This window comes from Halichoerus grypus, chromosome 11, assembly GCF_964656455.1.
Source record: "Halichoerus grypus chromosome 11, mHalGry1.hap1.1, whole genome shotgun sequence".
Taxonomy (NCBI): domain Eukaryota; kingdom Metazoa; phylum Chordata; class Mammalia; order Carnivora; family Phocidae; genus Halichoerus; species Halichoerus grypus.
Genome location: NC_135722.1, coordinates 45,553,092 through 45,577,232, shown reverse-complemented (window position 1 = coordinate 45,577,232; position 24,141 = coordinate 45,553,092). Strand labels below are relative to the sequence as shown.

The 24,141-nt window shown below is 51.1% G+C and overlaps 1 protein-coding gene across 6 annotated transcripts in view; it reads left to right on the top strand.

Annotated features, from left to right (window-relative positions):
- AMPD3 (adenosine monophosphate deaminase 3) overlaps positions 1-24,141 on the top strand; it is a 47,223-nt gene that overhangs the window by 7,021 nt on the left and 16,061 nt on the right. For 5 of the 6 annotated variants that reach the window (XM_036111145.2, XM_036111149.2, XM_036111146.2 and 2 more), the window contains exons 2-6: positions 3,573-3,798; positions 13,526-13,730; positions 17,003-17,165; positions 19,528-19,747; positions 21,678-21,807. In XM_036111145.2, coding sequence (XP_035967038.1) covers positions 3,578-3,798; positions 13,526-13,730; positions 17,003-17,165; positions 19,528-19,747; positions 21,678-21,807 — 939 coding nt within the window. In that variant the 5' untranslated portion in view covers positions 3,573-3,577. Of the gene's footprint in view, positions 1-3,572; positions 3,799-13,525; positions 13,731-17,002; positions 17,166-19,527; positions 19,748-21,677; positions 21,808-24,141 lie in introns of those variants that run through there. The other variant, XM_036111151.2, reaches the window with a different exon arrangement.

The window sequence follows — 24,141 nt, the reverse complement described above, 5'->3', positions numbered from 1 at the left end:
AGTAATTCTGCAGGAGATTGATACGGCTTCCACAACAAAAGCGATCTAGATGGGGAAATGCTAGTCTATGATCCTGTCCTCGGGTCTTTGATGTGTCTTGGGAATCTGGGGTGAGGAACTATGGGATGGGGCATCTCCCTGATAAATGACCACAAGACCTGTTTCACCAGCAACAAGCATCAACTTTTCATGGGACCCACTTGGAAAAGGCTGATTTAAACTATTTAAAGAAAAAGGAAGATCTTTTGTAGAAAGATGCATCCAGGAAAGTATGTTTAGTTGACTTCAGCAAGGTAAAAATGCTTCATGGAAAGACATGGCAGGATCTGGCGTAAGAGCCCTCAGACACGAAGAACCCCCCCACCCCATGCCCATTTCTGAGGAGGCCTGGTGGGCTGTGGCCTGGGTTTGGGCCTGCGTGTGTTTGTAGGGGTAAGGGCTAGTGGGTAGGAAGGTGGTGGTGGGCAGTTTCTGCCCAGGGCAAGAGCGAACACAGAGATGGATCTCAATGGCGTAATTCTCTTGGCTGGCCTGTCTCTGATGTGGGTTAGGTGGGAGAGGACCCTAATTACCAAAACCTGGGATGTAGAAGTTCGATTTTTTTCCTATTTTCCTTTCTTTTTAAAAAACTCTTTAGTCTGTTTTCTTTCTATCTTCTTTGTGTTTGTTAAAGTGACATTTATAACAGCATTAGGGGCACGGAGGTGGCTTAGTTGGTTAAGCCTCTGACTCTTGGTTTTGGTTCAGGTCATGATCTCAGGGTCCTGAGATCGAGTCCCCTCATTAGGCTCCCTGCTCAGCTGGGAGTCTGCTTCTCCCTTTCCCTCTGTCCCTCCCCTATCTTGTGCGCGCGCTCTCTCTCTCTCTCTCTAAAATACATAAATAAATCTTTTAAACAATGACATTATAACAGCATTAATGATCAAAATCAGGTATTGTTGCCTCGCACACAGGCAATCCTGCCATCTGGTCATTGAGTGTCTCTTGTGCAGCCCTTATCCTTAAGGGGCTGCATTTTCATATCACTGTAATCAAAGCATGGGTACAGTTTTATGTATTAATTTTTTCATTTACTGTCATTTCACAGTATTTTTTATGTGATTGCACTGTCCTCTGCACTGTCCTCATAATTGTAATTTTGGTTGCTTAACTTTTTTTTTTTTCCAAGTAAGCGTGCTCTCGTTTGGACATTTTAAAGCTATGTATTAAATAGTGCAGGTAAACATCTTTGCGCTTTTCCTTCCTTCAGATTCTTTTCTTAGAAGCCATTTCTGGAAGTGGGTTTACGCTGTCAAATGGTATGGATGCTTTCTGGCACCGGCTGCCCCTTGCCTGGGGCCTGTTTGATGTCTACTCCGGGCATCAACCCTGTGAGATTTTGGAATGCTATACTTGACCCGCAGCCTTTGGGTTGGGGGGACAGGGGTCCAGCTTTGTTCTCACCTAACAGCTCCTCCTGGCTCTAGTTCTTTGTCTTCCTCTTCATTTATCTCCCTGCCACTTCCTCTCCAAGCCCCGTTGTGATGGTTTCCAGCTTCCCCTTCTGTCCGCTATCAGGATGTGGACATCTTCACAGTTAGCTCTGGTCCTCCTCCTCTGTGCAGGTCAGGACTGTGCTGTCTTGCTCTCTGCTGCCACAGACCAGCACAGCTGTGGGCCAACTTCCGTCCTCCTCAGCAGTGCCCTCCCCCTGAACCCCCTGGAGCGGAGAGAGGCCCAGGAGAGGCATGGCCCTGGGGGTGGGGGGAAGGAGGAAATCGGTTTCACAATCAAGGGGTCCACAGATGTACTTTGACAAGTGTTACTGGCCTCCTTTCTTCCTTCCTGTCTATGTCATGAATTAGCCCATGGGCCACAGAGAAGACCAGAGCAGCAAGCCTCCCTGGGCACTGGAAACCTCTCTGGTACCTAGAAATTACAGCACTTAAAACTGAGAGGGCCTTGGAGACTGCTTAGTCTCCTCCCTTTATCTCACAGAGGAGAAAACTCTGACGCCCAGAGAGTGACTGTCCTAAGGTTGCTCAGTGAGCCCCTCCTCCCCTGTAATTGCTTCCTCTGCTGGCCACACAGCAACTGGGCCCTGCCTTACCTTCATCTTCATCTCTCAGCTGACTAAACCACCTCTCTCTTTAAACCTTCCTCAAAGAAACTTTGGTAATAGGTAGACAGGACACTCCTCGTCAGGGCTGCTCCTAGAGAAGGGGGCTCATTGACAGGCTGCAGTATTCACCCATTCCATAAATGTGTTGCTGGGGACAGCGAGGAGACCTGCCCTGACACCCAAATGGACAAAGAGAAGCACCACGGTGCAGTGGTTAAGAAGACAGACATGGGAACCAGGTCTGTGGGTTCAAATTCCTGAGCAGACGCTCATAGAGGAAAGGGGCAGGGTGGGGGGCAAAGGCTAAGAACAGCACAAGTCTCTGCCCACTTAATAAAAGTGTGACCCAGGCACATTAGCTCTCTGTGCCTTTACTTTCTCATCTGTAAAATGTGAATATTCACATAAGTAGAAAGGGCTTGGCAGAGTGTACTTAATAAGTCTTATATAAATGTTGAAAGAAAGACAGACAGACAGAAAGAAAAGAAAGGAACCAACCAGGTAATTTAGGCCAGCTACTGATAGTAAGGAAGCAGTTTGAGGAGAGGTGGATAGGGCAAGCTTCTTTGAGGAAGTAAGTTTTCAGCTGGGCTGTGAAAGTTAAGGAGTATCTCTGCCTCTAAACCTTTCTTTTATTTGCTGTGTCTTGTTCAAAGTTCCAGAAAGTCTGGGAGATGGTGGAACCATGATGGTAGACTCCTTCTTTTCAGAAAAAGGCCTTGTTTTATGTGAGGAAGAATGAAGCTTTGGATTCCCCAGCACTCATCTTGTGGGACCTTAGGCTAGTCACTAGACTTTTGGGCGTTAGTCCTCCCCTCTGTGCAGTGGGGAGTGAGGTTTGGTCATTGCTATACCCAGATGGCCTCTGGGTAGTCTGCAGGAAGGGGGCTTAAGCTCTCCTCTTCCTTCCTCGTCATGGAAACAAAGCCAGGAAAGGTGGAACGGCCCATGTGCTGCGGGTTCCCTGAGTTCTGGAAAAAAGAAGCATACATAGTTAGACAATTCATTCTTGGACTTCTGAATGTTTGCTTTCTCGTGAAATGTGAGTGGCGCTATGCTCTTCACATCCAATGATGTATGGAGCTAGTTTTTTTTTTTTTTAGATTTATTTATTTATTTGATAGAGAGAGCTAGAGAGCAGGGGGCAGGGTGGAGGGGCAGAGAGAGAGGGAGAGAATCTTAAGCAGACTCCATGCTAAGCGCAGAGCCCAACACGGGGCTCCATCTCAAGACCCCGAAATCATGACCTGAGCCGAAACCAAGACTCGGAAGCTCAACTGACTGCGCCACCCAGGTGCCCCTTGGAGCTAGTTTTTAAAATTGGCCTGCTGGGTTTGTTCTGGGGAATTCCTGAGCAAGACAGCTGACCCCAAGGGCCAGGCCCTTATTTTAGTACCTTCTCCTTCCCCAGCCCGCTGACTCAGGCCATCCAGGAAATCAGGAAGGTTAACACTTGCTCTTTTTCTCCTAGCCGAGATGCCACGCCAGTTTCCCAAGTTGAACATCTCTGAGGTGGATGAGCAAGTTCGGCTCCTGGCGGAGAAGGTGTTTGCTAAAGTGCTCCGGGAAGAGGAAAGCAAAGATGCCCTGTCCCTTTTCACAGTCCCTGAGGACTGCCCCATCGGGCAGAAGGAGGCCAAGGAGAGGGAGCTGCAAAAGGAGCTGGAGGAGCAGAAGTCTGTGGAGACGGCGAAAAGGTTTGTCCCCAACACCCAGCTCATGTGTGCACTTGTGCAGGCCCAGGCGGGCTGTGGGTATGTGTCCTGAGATAAGCTGGCCTGTCCCTAGGACCTGAGTTTGTTTCTTAACCAAGACCACTTAATTGACCACTTACTTCTTGAAGGATTTCTCGGTGCCTGTGTTTGGTTGAAAAGATCAAAACCCACTTTTTCTCGGCTGCCGTTTGAATAACAAATCGTGTGCATAAACACACACCATTTGCAAATGATATTTCCGTGTTCTTATTGGAAATTTGAGGATTTCTTGGGAAACACCAATTTTACTTCTTTTCATCACTTGACAAGTACTTGGCATTGTTAACTAAGTCCATTCACTATTTGCCAGGTGCTGTACCAGGCACTGAGGATCACTAATGAACAAAATAGATATAGTCCCTGCCCTGTAGAGCTTACAGTTAGTTGGTCTAGACCATAGTTAAGTAACAGGACAAATTAGATAAAACAAGACAAGTTCTGATAAGACCTGTATCAGTGAGGGTCGAACCAGAAAAAAACCGGAGCCATGTAAGTACTGCAAATAGGATTTTAATGCAGGGAATCGTTACCGAGGTGGTAGAGAACCGAGAAGACAAGCAGAGGACAGAGACTAGAGGCAGTAGGAATCAGCTACCACTCTAGGCTGGAGGGATGATGGGAAGAGGTGGTGTTGCTGACACCCAGTGCCTGGGGTGGGGAAGTTGGAACCATGGTGGCCTTTTCAATGGAAGATGAGCCAAGGAGGAGAGGCCATGGCTGCAGAGATGCTTCTAAGGCAGAGATGGAAGCAGGAGATACCTGGCTTTAATCCTTCTGGCACCTTCCAGTTTCTCCCAGTGGTTGCCATTGGCCAAACCTAGCCAGAAACCAGCTGACACAAAGCTGGAAACACAGGGGAAGATGAGGAGTGGATCTGAGGACGCACAGGACCAGCATGGGTGCTATGTAGTGGATGAATAAGGAGTTGAAGGAGGGAGAGAGAGAGAGGGAGGGAGGAACCACAGGCTGGAGGGAGGGTCAGGACTCAGGTCAGGACTCAGGTCAGACTGGCCTTGGGCTCCCTGATAAGAAGTTTGGATCTTAGTACAAGGGCAATGTGAAGTCCTCATCGTTTCAGTTTATCTCACCCAGGAGAGTGGAATTAAAGAAGAAAAGAGCTCTGAGAAAGTGTCTAGTGGGGCTTTATCTCGGTGCCTGCCCAGCCAGCACACTGCAGACCTCAGAGCTAACTAACATAGTGGAGCTTGAGCCCTATCTGTGACCTCATCAGCAATCAGGTCCTTCCTAAGATACCGCCTTATTTTTAAAGGGAAGCCCTTTGCTTTCTGGTAGTCTAGAATTTCAGTATTTCCTTAATGTTTTGGGGAAGAAGTAAAAAGTCAAGTACTGGTATAAAGGCAAGAACAGAACTTCACCATCCAAAAGAAATGCTTTCCTTCGTCTGAGGGGCTCTGAGACCCCTAAGTGAAGGGTTAGAGTGTGCCGTCTGTCAGTTGTGAGTGCCAGCCAGTGTTAGGTGAGGGGGAGTGGCTGTCGGCCCTGCGGTATGCTCATCCCTGGAGGGCCAAGAAGAGCAGGACTGTGGAGACCCTCCTCCACCCTGCACTGGCTCAACAGAGGGCTGGCTTTATGAACTGAATGGTGTGCAGGGCCCTCTGTGTCCTATGAATCGTGCATTTTAGACCCTTGATAATGAGAAGAGAAGAAGTCCTGGCATTTTTTGTTATTAGGAATAGTGCATTTCTGAGGCCACTTTCCATTACAGGGTGATGCTGGGCCTGACGTCTGCAAAAAGAGGTTGTTCTCTTCTTATCAATGCCCAGCCTAACAGCAAAATGGAAACCTTCTTACTCTTAGTCCACATGGTGCTCCATGGTTTCCAGAAACTCTTCTGTAGGCTCCTCTCCAGAAATCATGTTCTGTCCCTCCTTGCTAGGATTGGTGGTCTCAGTTTGCATCTCTCTGGAAGCTCCTTGAGATCTGCCTCTGGTTCCCACCTTATCCCCAGGATCCAGCCCCGGACTTAGCCCGTGGTGATGAGCAGTGGATGTGTGGCAGAGAAAAGATGTCCTGTTCCTTCACAGCCGATGCAGATACTACATCAGAGTGGCTACAGCTCTCCGGACCACTGTGTTCTGCCACCACTAGAATGTTCTATGACCTTGGAAAATTAGGAAACTCCTCTGTGCCCCAGTCTCTTCTTCACCTAAAAAGCAGGGATGGTAACAGTAGCTACTTTTGTGGGGTGTTGTGAGGAATGAGGGGATTGACATGGGAAGGGCTTAGGACAGTGCCTGGGTCACAGGAAGCCCCATGTCCCTGCTCCCGGTTTGCCCGACTCCCTGCCGAGGAGACAGGTGCAGCAGATGCTCGCCGCCCGCTCAGTGCTGGGCTGCTTGCTTTCTTTACTCCCCACATTAAGCTGATTAGTTGGATATTCTTATTGACTTCCATTTTGCAGATTAGGAATCTAGGGCTCAGAGAGGTTAAATTAGCCTGCACGAGGATGCATAGTGAGGAAGTGACAGAGCAGGGACTAGAACCCATGTCTTTTGAATCTAGAACCCCAACTTTGATCACCAGGCTATTCCATCTCCGGCCAGGGGTGGAGTCTGGTGCCACCCGTAGATGCTGGAATGACACCGGGTGCTGCTTGCCAGGGTATAATTGCTGGCTTTTGAATGAAAGGAAAGGCAGCTGGGCCAAAGCTCCTCACTGCCCACTGGTTTTCTGCCAAAGGACGGACTGGTCCCTGGACTTACCTGCAGGAAGTCCCAGTGTTGTCCAGAGCTGCACGTCCCTAATCTGTCTTTCCGCTTCGCTGCTCAGTAGAGGCACCATTATGCAAATATTCAGATGTGAGCAGTCCCTGGAGGAACCCTCTCCCCAGCTTCCTCTTTATTTCTCGCTCCTCCCTGACATTCTGGAATATAAACGGTGATGTGGAGCTGTCCTGCAAGGAGCCCACAGGCCCGGAGCCAGCAGCACATCTCCAGATGCCCGGAGTCTGCGGGTCTGTGTTTCAAACTGTGACATGAGAAAGGGCATCCAGTTTGGACAAAGCCCTTCCTCATCCTGGCTCCTCTGACAAGCCTGAATATTCCTGGCGCTTGGAGAAGGCCTTTCTTTACAACCGTTGCCTTTTTCTCTCTTATTTAAAAAAAAAAAAAGAAAGGCACAGACTATTGTTAAGTCTCATGTAAAGGCATAAACTAAAACCAGGAAGTAAACCAGCTTCTTATAAAAAGAAGAAAAACTGGATGGTGAATAGGAAAGATGAGCAGCTGCAGCATGGAGGCTGGGTGTCCAGGTTGCCAGCAACTCTAAGAGCTGAGCTGGGCTCGGATATCACCCTTCTAGGATGGGGACCGACACCAGGGAGCCAATGTTCCAGGCTGCTCAGAGAAGCTCTCGTTTTGCAGGCTAGACTGGATGAGGAGACCAGCAGGGACAGCTTGCCACAGGGCCCTGCTTCCTTAGGAAGATGACACTGGGATTCTGTTGGGAGTCCCAGGTCTCGGATGGGACTTGGGGGCAGGTCAAGGTGAGATGGTGGGGCGGACGATCTATGGCATCAAAGTTAGGGGGGCAGACAAAGGAAGACAGGAGAAGCTGAGAGGTACCCAGAAGCTATCCCTTTGTCCACATTGAATCCTACCATCCTCCCTAGCCAGAGCTCACCCACTCTACTAAAGTACAAAGTTGCAACTTAGGGCCACATTGATGGCAACACGAAGAATGTGCAACCAAAATGTACCTTAGTGCTCCCCAGCTCTCCTGTTTCTTCCTTTTAAACAGCTTTATTGAGATATAATTCAGATACCGTACAATCTACCCATTTAACGTGTACAATTCAATTGTTTTATTATATTTGCAGACTTAGGCAACCATCACCACAATCAACTTTAGAGCATTTTTATCACCCCCAAAAGAAACCCTGTAGTTTTTAGCTGTCTTCTCCCCAATACTCCCATCCCATCTCCTACTTATTCTTTACACAGAGTTCTAATAACCTTGGTGGTCTTACCCTGTGACAGATTTAAGGAAGGAGATTAGAAGTGGGGAGAGGGATTTCCATGGGCAGGGACGCAGAAGTGGCGCGTGGCGACTTTGAGCTCAGGCGTGGTGGTCAGGCCACTGGGTTCAGATGACAGCCCATCTCTTACTACTGAGGGGCCTCAGGTGAGGCTCCTAACTGCAGGAACCTATTTCCTGATCTGCACAATGTGGATAATAAAAGCACCTACCTTGCAAGAATTAAGTGAGCTAATACGCATGACTACTTAGGACAGTGCTTGGAACATCATTAGTGTTCTTGTTTTTATCATCATTATTATTTGACAGTCAACAGTGAAGGAGAAAGTCATGAAAAGCAGACACAAGAATTCGAAGCACAGCAGTCTTGGGACAAAATGCCTCTAAGCTCATGACTGGGTAACACAATGATGACTACAAGTCATCGAGAGAATTTTCAATTGTGTTCAGCATTCTCTGATTAAAATATAGGAATTATGGATTTCATTTAAAAAAAGCCACACCATAGCTGTTTTGTTTTTTTTTTAATTAGGGTATAAGGGGGCCAGATTTTGTCTGAAAAATGTAGCTTTCTAAAACAGCTACTTTCCCAAGTAAAACAGATAAACAGGTATTTGTTAGGAATTGAGCATAGTACAGCTACGGTGTTATTAAATCATTCTGTTTAATGAAATTTCTTAAATCAGAGGTAGGTAACTTTTTAAATTCAGGGCCATTAATAAAGGAGCTACATTTGTTTTCTTTAAAAGATTTTTAAAAATTTATTTATTTGAGAGAGACAGAGAGAGAGAATCTCAAGCAGGCTGCATGCCCAGCATGGATCCCAACACAGGGCTCCATCTCAAGACCTGAGCTGAAATCAAGAGTCGGACACCCAACCGATGAGCACCCAGGTGTCCCAAGGAGCTTCATTTAACAGTTTAATTCATCTGCTTTTAAAGTTAAGAGTAGAGAGTATTAGGCCTATTTTAAAAGATAGTCAAGATTGTACTTTATTTTGACCTCTGGAGTCTTTTAGGAGGAAGGGCAGCTGGGAAGGACTGGGGAGAGGGAGGAAGGGAGCTGGCAGGCAGTGGAGACCCACATTTGGTCAGGAGGGAGCCAAGGGAGACAGTGACGGGTGAGGGCAGGTTATCAGAGGGAGGTGAAGGGAGAGACAGGGGTTGCGGTTGTGAGTCTTTACGCCTGATAGGCTTCAAGTGTGCAAATCAAAGCTATGCCCACCTGGGCAGGCCGCTGGTCACTTGGTGTGCACACAGAGTAGGTGCTGTCTGTGGGGCCCAAGGGCCTGGCATCCTTGCTCACAGCGGCCACCCATCGTGGGCACACACCGTAGTCAGCTGTATCTGCTTTCTCCTTTCTGGATGGGCTGTGACCTCGGGTATCAATCACTGCTCCCCTTCTTAGACCACGGGTCCCCACTTCCCCAGGAATCAGTGCAATGATGGTGGAAGCAATGGGGACAGATGAACCTCCGGAAGTGGGGGATGCCTGCCCCACCTAATGGCATTCAGATTCAAACTATTAATAAATCTCCATGCTGGTTTGGGACTCTTGCCCCAAACCTTTAAAATGGTAATTCTCATCTGGAGGGGTAGAGGCTGCCAGAATGATCTGAGTGTGTGTGTGTGCGGAGGGTTCAAACAAGCCTGCCCATTCTGGAGTGTTCCCCATTCCCTTTGGGAATGACGTAGGTAGACTTCTCTGACCCTGCTGCTTCACTGCTCTCGCCCCCAGTCTGATTAGGTGTCTCCTCTGGGATCCCCAAACATCCAGAGCATCTCACACACCAACCCCACTATGTGATGACAGTCTGTTGAGTCGTCTGGCCAGCTATGCCAGCATCAGTCAGCCCCTGGAGTCCGGGGGATAGCTTCTCTCCGCCTACCCCTGGGGCCTGACACTTGCTACTTTACTGAGTAAAGTGAGATCTGCGTGTGGCCCCCTGATTCACTGTACACAACTGAGAGCCTTTGGTGAACGGTTTGCTCTGGTGATTTCCCCTGCCTGGAAGTTCTCTGGACAGACTACACAGGGCAGCGGGCTTCAAAAGGTCCCTGGGAAGATGCTGGTTGTTCTCTAGAAGATTGAGGAGGGCCTTGAGGTCTTAACTTGGGTTTGGCATATGAATCAAATGTTATTATGGGAAGGCTTTGGGGTGCCCAGGAGCTGAGGAGGGCTGGAGAGTGGGGCAGGGTAAGGATGGGGACACAGTGAATGGCAGGGGCAGCCAAGGGCCGTAGACCTGGGGCAGGAAAGGTACCAGACAGGTACTGAGAGGTACTGTAATAACAGCCCATGTGACCAGTTCATGTCCTTGTGTTGAGGGCCTGTTTGGGTAAGAAAGTCTCTGTGGCCCAGGAGGCCCATCCATTTCAGAGAAGATGAAGCTGCTCCTGGCCCCTTGGGCCCTCAGGCCTGGCCTGGAGCTGGTATGCTCACAGCCCCACACTCTGCCAGCTCTTTGGCAGGACTGAGTTTCTGCCAGGTGGATATATGGGTGGGGGAAGGAGGGGGCCTTCCAGCTGTGGCAGAGAGAGCTGGCTCACTCTGGTGCCCCAAGGGCTAGCGCGAGGTACAACAGGTGGGACTGTGGACAGACAGATCTTGGCCCATCATGAGGAAGTGCTTTCTAACAGTGACAACAGATCATGTTTTGTTCACCTTGTTTGCGTGCTTAGCACTGGCCTGGCCCAGAGTAAGTGCTTGGTAAATGTTTCTTGAATAAATGATTGATGACTGATGTCTTGTTCAGAAATGTAGTGAGCTGTTTGTCAGTGGAGGTGTTTAAGCAGAGGCTGTCTTAGTGAGGGGACTGGGGTGTGTAATATTTAAAATCCTTTTCAGCCAAGACACCCCATGGTTCTCTACTTCAGATAAAGCTTATGGCTCCTTCTTTTATTACTGTTACGTATGTGGGGCTTCAGATGGTCTTGAGAGGGAAAGAAAGACAGGTGTGTGGACACACACAGACACACACACACACAGACACACTCACACACACACACATTCAGTCACTCAGTTGCTGCTCTGCACCTTCGTTGGCTGAGCCTTGAATGGATGGAATGGATGCTATGTATGGGCCTACGGTAGACAGAATTTCTAAAATGCTCCCCCACCAAAGATGGCCCTCTCTAACTCCAGACCCTCTGAATATGATGAGACATCACTCCTGCAATTAGACTATAGTGTATGGCACAGCAGTCTTACAGCCGCATGGAACTGGATTCTGCCAACACCCTGCATAAGCATGGAAGGGGATTCTTTCCTAGAGTCTCCAGATAAGAGCTCAGTGAAGCCAGAATCTTGACTTTGGCCTTTCGATACCCCAAGCATAGAGCCCAGCCAAGCCCACCCAGACTTCTCACCTACAGAACTGTGAGCCAATAAATGGGTGTACTTTTAAGCCACCAAGCTTGTGGTAATTTCTTATGCAGCGATAGAAAATAAATACAGGGCCCTCTCCTTGGGCTCCATTCAGCTTTTCCAATTTGCTGAGATACAAGCTTAATGGTTAGCTCTGGTTACTCTAAGCCCTTGCCCAGGGTGAGTGAGCCCTGAGGAGATGCCCCATCTGTTGTTAAACCTGTCCCTTGTGCCTGTAGAATCAGGGCTCTCAGCCCAGGGATGTCCACATGTAACAATCTGGTGCTCACTTGAAGACCAAGATGGAGCCATAATGGACGTCTTCAAGAAGAGTTCTTTGGGCACAGCTGGGGGGTACTGGCTTCCTCATTGTGGCAGAAGAATATGGATATTCCTAGGACAAGCCTGGTGGGCTCCTGGCTTAGGCAGCCTTCCAGCTTCCTGAACGTGGTGGGCTTTATGACCTTTCTTTCCTGTTGCTTACCTTAGACGTCATCTTGCTTCTCCTTGGTGAGACCAGCCCTCAGGCAGCATTGGCTGAGGCATGGAGGGGGGTGAAGTTGGCAAAGATAAAAACCATGAGCTGGCAGGCATGTGAGTGACACAAACACCAGAGTCTCATGGGATCCAGCTGAACCGGTCAGAATGTTAGAGGGAGGCCAAAGTAATAGCTCTTCCTGTAGGTGTGAACGTCCAAAAGATGCCGAAGTGAGAGCTTTATTGCTCAAGGTGAATCTGCCTCTGAGGAATGATTGACTAGCATGAGTGGACATCTTCCTTGGGGCAGGATGCTTAGCTCTGCTCTGTGGAATGGATGGGTGGCAGACTGGAGAGAGCCTGGGCTGGAGGCTCCTGGAGTTCAGGCTGCGTTTCTGGAACGACTCAGTGCCTCTGTTATGCAGGGTCATGGGCTGGGCAAAGGCAAACTCCTGAAAAGGGACTGCCTCTACTTTCCAGGTGCAAACAGCCTGGCCCCAAACAAGGGATAACACAGGTGGGCAGATAAGGATCAGAGAGCCATGGCAAGTGGTAGGTGTATAGACAGAGACGTCAATGTGGTTCCTGAAAAATTGGCAGTGGGCCTATGAGGAGACCTGGCCAAGGGTCAGGAGGAAGATAACTGCTTCCAGGTGACTCATAACGCCTGTTTGGAGATCAGGCAATTTCCCCACCCCTTCTAGGTATCATGGTACCCGGAGAAGAGAGGGGTTCTATGGGCTCTGGTGGGTCATTGGGTCTTTTGCTGGTGGCTGTAGGCCCCGGCTATCCTGCTGGGCCCTCAGCTAGTTTCTGGCATTGGATACTCCAATGCTGGGGGACTGGGGTCTTTAAAGGCAGAGAAAAAGACGTGGGAGAGGGGAGTGCTCATGGCTTCACCTCATTGCTTCACCTTCAACTCCCTTCCTGGGGATCCTAGGACTTGGGGGTGATGTCATTGAAATGTTACTCTTTAGTTAATGAGGAAGGTGAGTATTTACGAATCACTGCAAATAAGCATGAGCTTGCAGCCTTTTAAACCACCTTGTGCCCACTTCCCCAAGAGTTTGTGAAATCACTTTTGGTGCTAAAGTGACAGGTCCAAAGGGCCCTGAACTTGATGCCGACCACTCTCTTTCCCATAATAGAGATACAGGTCTGTGCCGGCCCAGCAGTAGCAGCGGCCAGGATGGCGCCTGTCGGGCTTGAGGAAGGAGCAGCGGGGGTGACAAGGTGGAGCAGGGTCCCCAGGAGGCTAAGGGCTAGCTGCCACCTTGCCATGTGACCTTGAGCATGCTCTCTTCTATTTCTGGGCCCCTGACTCCTTCATGAAGAAAAGAGGTGGGACTAGTGGGTGGTCATGCTCTCTCCTGGTTCCGGTGCCCCAGATTTCGAACTCTGTGAAATACAAGGTGGGTGTCACCTGTGACCCTGTTCACTGTCCTTCCTGAGGCTGTCCACGTGCTGGGACTTAGAGTTTGGGTGACTTGACCGGGTCCTCACTCCTCCTGCCTTTGGTGTGAGACTCTGGCAGTGTGGTCTGCCCTCCATCTCCCAAGACAGTTGCTTTCCCCAAGGTTCTGTGTGCCGTGCAAACACAGGCCACGGCCATTCTTAGTGACCCCAGGGAGGGCTGTCTGCAGGGCTGTTCTGTACCTCAGGCAGAGATGTGAGTGAGAGGAAGGCATAATGAGCAATTTCTTAATGGTAGGGCCAGTACCAGTGATGAATCAGAGGGCAATTCTCCTGCCATGTGCATAACAAAGACTCTTTATCACTTGCCCCAATTCGTGGCTGATGTTTCCCACTTTTCCTTGTCCTTGGCTTTTAGAAAGAAAAGTTTCAAGATGATTCGGTCCCAGTCCCTGTCTCTGCAAATGCCGACGCAGCAAGATTGGAAGGGCCCCCCGACGGCCAGTCCGGTCATGTCTCCCACGACCCCTGTGCTCCCTGGCACCACTTCCCAGCCCACGCCAGTGCCCTATGCCATGCCCGAGTTCCAGCGGGTCACCATCAGTGGAGATTACTGTGCCGGGGTAAGGCATCTCCCACTCCCCACTCTCTACCTGTGCCCCAGGGGCCTGCGTGAGGGCCCATGTGCTTTGTGCTTCCAGGAACACACCCCACCCCCCTGTGTCCCTTGGCCACCAGGGACATGCCTAGCGCTGAAGCTTGGTCCAGTCCACGGGTGTCTGGGAGGTGATGGGCAGGAGGCACAGGAGTCTGAAGAGAAGGAGGGTCTTAGTGGAGGTTGTGGGGTACGGGTGTGGCTAGGGCACTGCTCCTTCCTGTGGGGGTGGGGCGAGGGCTGCGGGCTGGCACACTGGGCCTGTGGCCTGCAAAGTCCTTGTGTTCTGTGGGTCCAGAATGCTGCTCTCAATCCCTGCAGCCCACTGAGGAAGATGCCAGCTCAGACCCTTGAGTGTTTCCAAATGTTGAGTGGACTCGAAGTCCACGTGTTGACTGGTTTGTGTGGAATCAGTCATTGCTGGTTCAGCTCCTCCTATGGGATTCGGCTCAGTATCCTTAAATACAGGCTAGACCCTCCCAACCAGGAAGAGGGGGTCTTGATGAGAAAATGAACAAGCTCAGTCACTGAAAATGTGCTAATTTTCTTGGTTGGATGATGCATTTTTATTGCTTCCTTCTTGAAGAGAAGTATCACTTAGTACAGGGTTAAGTTTGGTTCTCCCTCCCTGGCCCTCAACCTGCTACCCACACCTCAATTGTCCTTGTCCTTGTTAACTCTCTCTTCTTCTTCTTCGTTTTTTTTTTTTTTTTTTGAGAGAGAGGGCACACACATGTGCAAGGTGGAGGGGGGGCAGAGGGAGAGGGAGAGAGAGTCCCAAGCAGACTCTCTGCTGAGCCATGGAGCCCGACGTGATGAAGGACTCCATCTCACATCCCTGAGATCATGACCTGAGCTGAAATCAAGAGTCGGACGCTTAACTGACTGTGCCACCCAGATGCCCCCCCAAATATTTTATTATTTGAGGCAATCCTTGGCTTTGGTTTCTTATGTGTATCTAAAATTAATTAGGCACATATAATTTGTTTATTTTTACATAAATGGTAGTTTACTATACACATTATACTGACTCTAGCTTTTCTCACTTAATGGCACATCTAGGAGATAATGCCGTATTAATATATAAAGAACATCCTTGTTCTTTTTTTTTTTTTAACAAGTGCATAATATTCCACTGTGTGGGTGTACCACACTTTAAGTTCCTATGGATGGGAATTTTGTTGGATTGGACACAATGCAGGCCTTCTCCGAAGATGCAGCATCCTGACCAGGAGTCCTTAATATCTACCTGGCCTCTGACATGTGGGCAGAACAGGAGAAGGGGGAGTAGAGGTGGACCAGCCAGCTGAATGGGAGGATGTTGGCTTGGTGCAGTAGCTAGCTTCTTTCCATCGGTCTCCTGGCATGGAGCCCCTGAATTGGGCAGTTGGTCCCTAGAGAGCTATGAGTCCATGAAAGGCAGGCTGACCTTACAGATCACCTTGGCTCTCAGTGGGCCTGCTGCCGGGCATAGGGCCCACAGTGTCTGTAAGCTGGCTGGTGACTGCTGGTCACCTGGGCTCCTGAGCACCCTTTCTGATACTTTAGCCATGGCCTGAGCCCCTTGCCCTGCTGAGTCCTTTGGCTCTGCCAAGTGTTTGGCTTTGTCATTGGCAGGGACATATTTTTGTCTAAGGTTCTAAGATGTTTGTGTCTATTCACCTATTCCTGCTGCTCTCAGAAGCCGTCCACTGGAAGGTGTAAAATGGAATTAATGTGGGGACACGTGGAATCAGGAAGGGAGAAGCTACTTTCTTAACAAAAGCGAGGAGCAACATTGAGTAAAAGTATAAAAACATGCATGGGAAAGCTATATACCAACTTGCTTCCTCTGAGCCTGGAGTGGGGTGGAGGAGCAGGGAGGGTGGAGTTTTAGCAGTGTCTGTGATGATTTATTTATTCAAATATATGGGAGATCTGGAACAGTAATGAAAAACATTAGAAGTTTTAGCTCTGGAAGGTAGACACATGGGTGTCTGTCATATTATCTTCACTGCTTGTCTGTGTGTTTAAAATGTTTTAAAACTAAAAGTGGTTTTTAATTAAAGCAGAGAGGAAACTTCCAGGAACACGCCCCACACCCCCGTGCTCCACCGGCATCTTGTACCTCCCTCTGCTCTGTGTCACTTACGTCCTGTTATGACTGTCAGTTTAGCTGCTTGTCTCCCCAGACACGTTTGGGTTTCTGCAACACACCTCCTTCCCAGACAGGCAGAGATAAATAAGCCCACTGGAAGGTGGGAATTTCTCTCTTCCATCTTTGAGAAACAGGCAGCTCTGGGAAGGCAGAACATGCTTAGGTGCAGAGAGCCAATCAGACCAGAATCTGAAGTCTGACTTTGTAACTTCTGGCGAGTGATTTATCCTCTCTGGGTCACGGTTTCGCCCTTGGTAGAATGGGTTGCTGTGAGGACCAAAATGAAATCTAACACTTGCCAATAAGTGCTTGTTGACTGGGTGAATTGGGTGATTCACAGATGAAGCAGAAGCCAGGGGTGGCAAAGCAGCAGACTGAGCATGCCGAGTTTTTATGTTTACCTCTGGGGGACCCCTGTGTTTTCTCCAGTGAAAGCGATGATCCTCACCCTCGTCAGGGCTATGGTCCAGGCCCTGGCTCGTCATGTTCAGGGTGCAGCAGAAAGGCTGTGGTTTCACTAGCAGCACCAGAGGCTGGTCTTGGGGGTGCAGGCTGGAGGACCTGCCTTTCTCTGAGTCTCCAGCAGCCCTCATTCTCCGCCTGGGCCAAGGGTCCCCGGGCTCAGTCATTGACTAGGAGGACACTTAGGACCCAGCACAGAGTTGTACTCAGGACTAGGATTTATTACAGTGAACGGATGCAGAGTGAAGTCAGCACAGGGAAAAGGGACAGGCAGTAGAATCTGCCAGAACCCAGACTCCTCTCCCCGTGGCGTCAGCAGAACACACTTCATTCCTTCAGCATCAACTCGTGACATATTTGAAGTGTCGTCTACCATGGAAGCTCATCAGAGACTCAGCACCCAAGGTTAATAAAAACCTTGTCTTCCAGACTCCCAGAGAAAACCAGGTGTTCGGCATAAACCGTAGTGTTTGTGCAAACCGTTTAGGCTGGATGAGCTGCTCATATTAGCGAGTGGGGGAAGGCACCTGAAACCCAAGTTCTCAGCTGCCAGCTGAAAGCCAACTTTGCAGGAGATCTTGCTATGGACCGTGGTCTCAGTCTTGCTATGTGGACTCTTCTCTGCCCACCCCCTTCTGCAGATCACTGTGGAGGACTATGAGCAGGCTGCCAAGAGCCTGGCCAAGGCCTTGATGATACGGGAGAAGTATGCCAGGCTTGCCTACCACCGCTTTCCACGGACCACTGCCCAGTACCTGGGCCATCGGCGGGTAGACACCATGCCTCCGGAAGAAGGCCTCCCAGGTAGGGCACTGTGGGTGCATGGGGGGTCCTAAGTGGGGCATGGCCCAAGAGTTGGTCAGGACTTTTTCCTGACTGGATATATTTTTCCCAGATGGTGTTTTAAGGACAGGGCCCTGGTATGGGCTTCCTACACCCAAGGATTCCTTCTGTGTGCGCTCTATGCTCTGCCCTGGGTAGAACTGAGCTATAGCAGTTCAGAGAGATAGGCAATCTCATCCTGGATATTTAAAACAACACCACGACTGGGTGCCTGGGTGGCTCAGTTGGTTAAGTGACTGCCTTTAGCTCAGGTCATGATCCTGGAGTCCCGGGATCAAGTTCCGCATCAGGCTCCCTGCTCAGCAGGGAGTCTGCTTCTCCCTCTGACCCTCCCCCCTCTCATGCTCTCTCTCAGTCTCATTCTTTCTCTCTCAAATAAATAAATAAAATCTTTAAAAAAAAAAACAAAAAACCCCACAACACCACGACTGTAAATGCTGAATTTGCTAGTAGGGTGGGGTAGAATGGGGGTAGATGCAGAGTGCATGTTCTGGGGGCAGGGAAAGTAGGCTCTGGAGTCAAACACACCTACCTTCTGGTCTCAGCTCCACCACTGTCTTGGGCAAACCTCAGTTTCTCAATCTGTAAAATGGGACTAATATCTATACCCTGGGTCCGTTCTGAGGATTGAATGAGAGAATGCACATGAAGTACTTAGTGCAGTTCTGGCACCTGGTGAGTGAGTGTTCAGTCAATGGTAGCTGTATTTACCCTGCAGAATGTGGGGAAGAAGAGATCAGAGATGGCAGGATGGTTTCTGGGGGAGTCTGGTCTGAGAAGGACCTAGGAGCAGTAGAGGCCGTAAGTAAGTTAGGTAAGATGAATGAAGACAACAAGAAACTACCATCTGTAAAGGTGGTACTGGGGGATCAGGCAAGGGCCTGCTGGTCTGTGCCAGTGCCCAGGACCCTGGCTGCCCTCTGGCTGTAATGGGTGCCAAGGGGTCTCCTGTCCAGGTTTTCCTTGAAGCTCTGAGACCTGGACGTTGAGCATCTGTGACCACCTGGGACCCTGGTTAAATCGCAGCCCCCCCGGGCCCATTTCCCTATCTGTCTGAGGCTAGTCGAAGCTACCTGCCCCAGTTTTGGCAAGAGCAGACAGGACCAGCTGTCAAATATGTACTTTATACAAAACAGAGTACCCAGGGGGCCTGGGAATGAGCCTGGTGAGGCAGACGCTGTGGGTTCTTGCAGGCCCCCTGGCACACTTCAGGGACTCCTGAGCTAGCCGGGGGCTGTGCCTGAGGGGGGAACGTGCTTCAGCCCCTGTGATGCCTCATGTGTTCTCTGGGGCGGTCTGTTCCCAGCACTGACTGGGGGACGCCCAGGCAGGTCACCAGGCCTTGGCTGCTTTCTTCGATGAAGATTCCAGGGCTTCTGCCTGCCTAGGCTGGCAGCTGAGCAGCTGCGCCCTATGTGGGCTTGGCTGGTGTGCAGAGTCAGAGCCCCCAGATCTACTGCTATTGAGCATAACCTCTGTTCCTTGGCCAGAGACGGAGCTTCTCTAGAGTCAGGAGAACTCATGGGAAGAGTGATGCGAATAATGTCGTCTAATTGATGGGTTATAGGCATCACTGTTACAAAGCATTGCTTATACCCACGTTTGCAGCCTTTACAACATCCCATTAAGGCAGGGTGTGTTATTCTCAGATGAGCAGGCAGGATCAGAGAGGTGAAGTGGTTTGTTCAGTCTCATAGCTGGGAAATGGCCAAGCGGCATTTTCTGCCTCCTGTGGGCTAACAGCCCTGGGGACAGAGAACTCTGTCTTTGCTATTCCCTGCTCTGTGGGGGATGAGCTGCCTATTCTGTGCTTATTTGGGGAGGAGAGGAGCCCTCCTTCCATCTAGCCCCTTGCCTGCCCGGGGCTCAGGAAGTTGTGGGAGGACAGGGACAATTATTCCCACTGGGCAGTCCCAGGTGCTGCCTGTTATTTTATTAGGAGAGGACACAACAGCCCTTTCTAATGTGCCTGGAGTCCCTGTCATGCCCAGGAGGCTGAAGCTCATTTCAGTTAAATTAAAAACATTTACTGAAGTGCCAGCCATGTGCCAGGGGCTGTTCTAGGAAATGCAGATACAGCAGTAAACAAACAAAACATAAAAGACCCAAGATAAGTAAGTGGAATTGTTTTCCATAGTGGCAGATGCCAAGGAGACGATATAAAGGAGAGAAGGAGATATGTGATGTCAGGGCAGGTGAGAGTGGTGGGGGTGGTTGGGTTTTAGATGAGATGATGAGGATAGCCCTCACTGAGGTGACTTCTGAGCTCACGTGAGCTCATGAGGTCAAGGGCACTTTGCAATCACTCAATCCTGTTTTGCAGACTTCCACCCTCCCCCTCTGCCCCAGGAAGACCCTTACTGTCTGGACAATGCTCCCCCCAACCTGGGCTACCTGGTCCGCATGCAGGGGGGCATCCTCTTCGTGTACGATAACAAGAAGATGCTGGAGCGCCAGGAACCCCACAGCCTGCCCTACCCCGACCTGGAGACCTACACCGTGGACATGAGCCACATCCTGGCTCTCATCACAGATGGCCCCACGTAAGCCGGCTTCCCCCAAGTCTGCCTCTCTTTGCATGGTGGCTGTTCTGTAGGAAGGGGCTGGGAAAGGCCAACCAGGTCCCCCTTTTACTCTGGGCTTTCCTGCACTTAAATCATCCCAGAAAGAGAGTACTTTCCCTTTCCCCACCGTGCTTTGTGGGTTCCTGCGACAATTTTCCATCATAGGCTGGCATGTCCTTAGAGTCAGTACTACCTGTCTCTTCTGCATCCTAAAGCTGGAACTTCTGTTTCTTAAAGTGGCAGTTTTCCCTCTCCCCACTCAGGGTGGCAGCCTTGCAGAGGTCCAGCCCAGGGCATCACAGATGGTGGAGGAGAGAAGAAGACTGTTGCTTTGGTTGTTGGGTTTTCCGTGTTTCTGGAGGGGAGAGTGCAGGGAGCCTGGTAGCTTTGTGCCATGACCCCCAGGATGCTCGCTCCCTCGTGGGCTTGGCTTGAGCTAAACTGGAAGGCAGTTGTCTCCCTGCATTTGGTCCCTCCCTTCTTGGTGAGCACTTCAGCTAATCAGCAAAGGAGGTTGGGCAGGCCTGGCCCCTGAGCCGGGGAATGGCTGTGCTGAGTGCTTGGCCAGGACTCGGCAGTGGGGGCAGGAAAAGGGTGCGGTCACTGCCCAGGAGCCTCTCTTGCCCTGCCTTCAGGGTTTTGCAGGGAATGGTGTGATGCCAGTTTCCAAGGGAGGAGGGTGGGTCCCAGGGGGGTGGGGAGAGTGGGTCTCAGGCCTCCCTGATCTGAGGGCAGAGCTAAGATCCGGTAGGGGGAAAAGGCAGTTTCCAGGAGGCTTGCCTCTGCCATGTGAGGAGGAGCTGTGAGGGGAAGCCTTGGGAGGGAGAGGAGGGGGAGGACCCCGGCTGTTCCAGGAGGTATGTGAGCAGGGGTTGTCCTGTCCCAGAGGCTGTCCAGGCCAGTCCTGCTGGTAAAGGGACTAGGTGAGATGGCCTTTGAAATCCCTCCTGACTCAGACTCTTCATGCTTCCTCTGAGCTCTGCTCTGGGGATTGTCTCGGTCGACATGATGGTGCTGTTCCAGGGTCGGCAGCTGCTCCTGATGAAAGTCCGAGTGATTTCATGCCAAGGGAGCTGCTGTTTGTTTGGGGGTCACAGGAAGCAGGGTGGCATGACTTGTGGTTGGGAGTTCCGTGTGGCTGTGGGCACAGGCACATGGCCAAGCCCTGGGCTGGGTGTGGGCTGGAAGTTGGCTGGGAGCAGTGAGCATTCCCACCCTTGGTGGCCTTTGCTGACTGGCGGGAGCATCAGTCCCTGCAGAGATTTCTGTCCTAGTAACAAACATCTCTGCATTCCTCATCTGCTCGTGATACAAAACCTCCTCTGTTTGTCCTGAAATCTCAGAGTCGAAGGGTCTTCAGGTCTCGGGGGTTGCAGAATGTCATTAGGTCACCAGATGCTTTCTCCCCATGCCAATGTGGGCAGGTCTTGCCTTATAGTTTGGCTGTATTACTGAGGTTCTGGGCAGAAGTGAAATTCCTTTTAAGGAGTTAAAGGTGGCTGAGGATCGATGGGAACACAGAAGGAAGGAAGGGATGAGGAGGGAGACCTTTACTGAGCATCCACTCAGCTCAGTCTTGGGCACTGTCATCTCCATATTTGTTCGTGGGAAACAGAGGTTTGGGATGAATTGCCTAAGCACATACAGCTACAAGTCCAAGAACCTGCACGAGGTCGCAAAGTCAGCTTTGTACCGCCCTGAATGGACCCTCCACTCATGTCACAGAACACATGGAGGTGGTTACACAGTCCAGCTGGGTCTGCAGAAAGCTGGAACCGCCACATCCCTCCCTGCTACATCCTGACCTTCCACCTGAGGGCCGGTCCCCACAGCTGCTGGAGGTCTCCAAACTGGAGAGCTCCGTGTGACTTCTCCTCAACTGGGGTTTCTCCCCCTTCCCCACCTGCAGGAAAACATACTGTCACCGGCGACTGAACTTTCTGGAATCCAAGTTCAGCCTTCACGAGATGTTAAATGAAATGTCTGAGTTCAAAGAGTTGAAGAGTAACCCCCACCGAGACTTCTATAACGTGAGAAAGGTGCGTCAGTGGGCCACTATTGAGAGCAACCCCTCCCAGTCCCCCTCCCAACCCACTGGGATGCCCTGAGCCAGTCTGGGGCTGGTCCCCTGTGTGGCCTTCCTTGGCCAGAGGAGTGTGATGTGTATGTGTGGAAGAAAGACTGGCGAGTTGCCTTCCCTCTGCCGGGCCATGTCTCAGACGGTACTTGGTATGACTCTAGGTGGAAACCTTTGTCCGTGTTATGTGTCTGTTGCAATGTGCCCTCTAACTTGGAAAATAGGGTATGGTCTGTTAATTGGTCATAAGACTTGAGGCCAGGCTACTTGTAAGGTGGAGGATGTATTGAATTCATCATGGAGAGAAAAGGCTGTTAAGACCTCTTTGGACTTGGGAGTTGGTGGTTTTGCTTCCTTCTGGACCAGAAGTAGGTAAGGAAAAGCATCCAATGCACTCCCGTCTTGCCCCTCCCCTAGGGTGCATGAGCAGCCTTACCTGGGTTCGGGGACTGCGGCTGCAGCTGGGGCAGGTGTGTGTGTTAAATGGTCATGGCCTCCAGCTGTTCCATTTTCTTCCATTTAACTAATATCAGTGCTAAGCCTGGGGTGTTTGATGTTGAACAGGAGTCACTGACCGTCCCCGAGAAGTTCCTAGCCCGGTCCTGTCAGTGTGAAGTGTTGTGGCTTCCAGGAAGAGCCCAGAACTGAGCTGACTTAAAAGAGTGCATAGGAGTCAGCCTGGGCAGGAGCGAGGGGGGGGGGGGTGCGGGGGCAAGGGAATGGAAGGGATGGCATTCCAGGCAGAGGGCACAGCATATACCGAAGACTAAGAGGGAGAGAGTGCTGTACCATGAGAGAGGAGAAACTATGTCCAGTGTGTGGTGTGACAGGAGCTCAGGTGTGGGGGACAGCATGGTGCTGGGCTGTGGGGAGAGTGAGGTGGTGGAGGTATGTGAGGTTCTGGACCATGTGGGGGGGGGGCTGGGTTTCTCAGAGGAAGCAGGGAGCGGGGAGGGGGCATGGTAGTATTCTGGGAGAGAAGCTCAGGGGGGAAGGGTGGGGATTAGGCTTTGCCTCATGGCCAAACCCAAGCTGACTCACTGTGGGGTCCTCATCTCCAGAGGGGATTCTGTCCCAGATGTGACCCCTTGAGGACTCCCCCTCCCTGGGGTCAGCTTTGATAAGGGAGCGTTAGTCAGGGGAGGATGCGGCTCCTCTGTGGAGCCCAGGCCTCCCTGACCTGACTGGGAACACTGAGCAGTGATGGACAGACGGCCTCCTCCAGGGAGGCCCCAGGGTCACCCCTGTTAAGCATCATGGGGTCTGGCATGGACTCCCACTTGGATGGGACCTTAAGAGTGAGAGGTGGCTTCAGCTCATGGGCTGTGAGGCTTATGGAAGTTTCTCAGGGGGCTCCAGGTAGGGGTGAGAGGATGTGTTAGAAATCACCCACCTGGCATTCTCACCCTTGAACACTGTTTGCTCCTTCTCTGTGAGGCTCAGGGGCTCAGACAGGTAGGTGCTTCAGGCACCATGCCAGCTCCTCTCAGTCCTGCCTGAATGCACCCCCCATGCCCAGATGGGTGCCCGAGGAAGCTCCTTGCCTGGCCCCGTGCAGCCCCGCCCTCTGCATGAACACTCCGGGCCTGACTGCTTCCTGCTGCCTGCAGCTGAGGTGTTCCTGCTAACTGCACTGGCTCGGACACTGTTTGCTCCTGAGGTGGGGCCCCGGTGGGTGTTCCAGCTGCTCCCTGGCTGTCATATGGGACAGAGTCCTGGTCGGGGGGGGGGGGGCCTGTGGTCACCTACCCCTAGGCGTTCCCTGTCGGTCTGGGGGTTAATGTGTTCTCTGGATAGGGATGACCTTGACCCCTGTGCTGTGACTCAGTGGCCTGTTCTCTGGCACCACAGCAGTCCATAAACATGGGCCCGGCTGTGCTCCAAGTCAGGCCTCTGCCTGCCCCTCCCTGTCTCCCGGGTGCTGGCTACTTAATCTTACCCTGGAAGCTTCTTCTGTGGGAAGAGAGCTGGCTTTCTGAAACCCCGGGTGGGCTGGGAGGGTGGCCTCCGTATTTCCAAGGTGGCTGTCCGTGTTGGGAGGGCAGGCCAGGGCCGTGCGCTGAGGCAGAAGCTGTGAGTGGCCATGGGTCTGTGTGGGTGGTGTTTGTGAGAGCGCCTGCAACATCACCGCAGGGCATGACTTAGGACACCCTGCGGCCTAGCCAGCAGGACCGTGTAACTGAGACGTCTGTTTTTTGTTCAGAGCTAAGAACCAGGGCTGAGTGTGTTTACTGCCTAGGAGTTGGGTAAGATTGGGCCTTCTCCATTTTGGTTTAAGTGTCATATATCAAGCAGA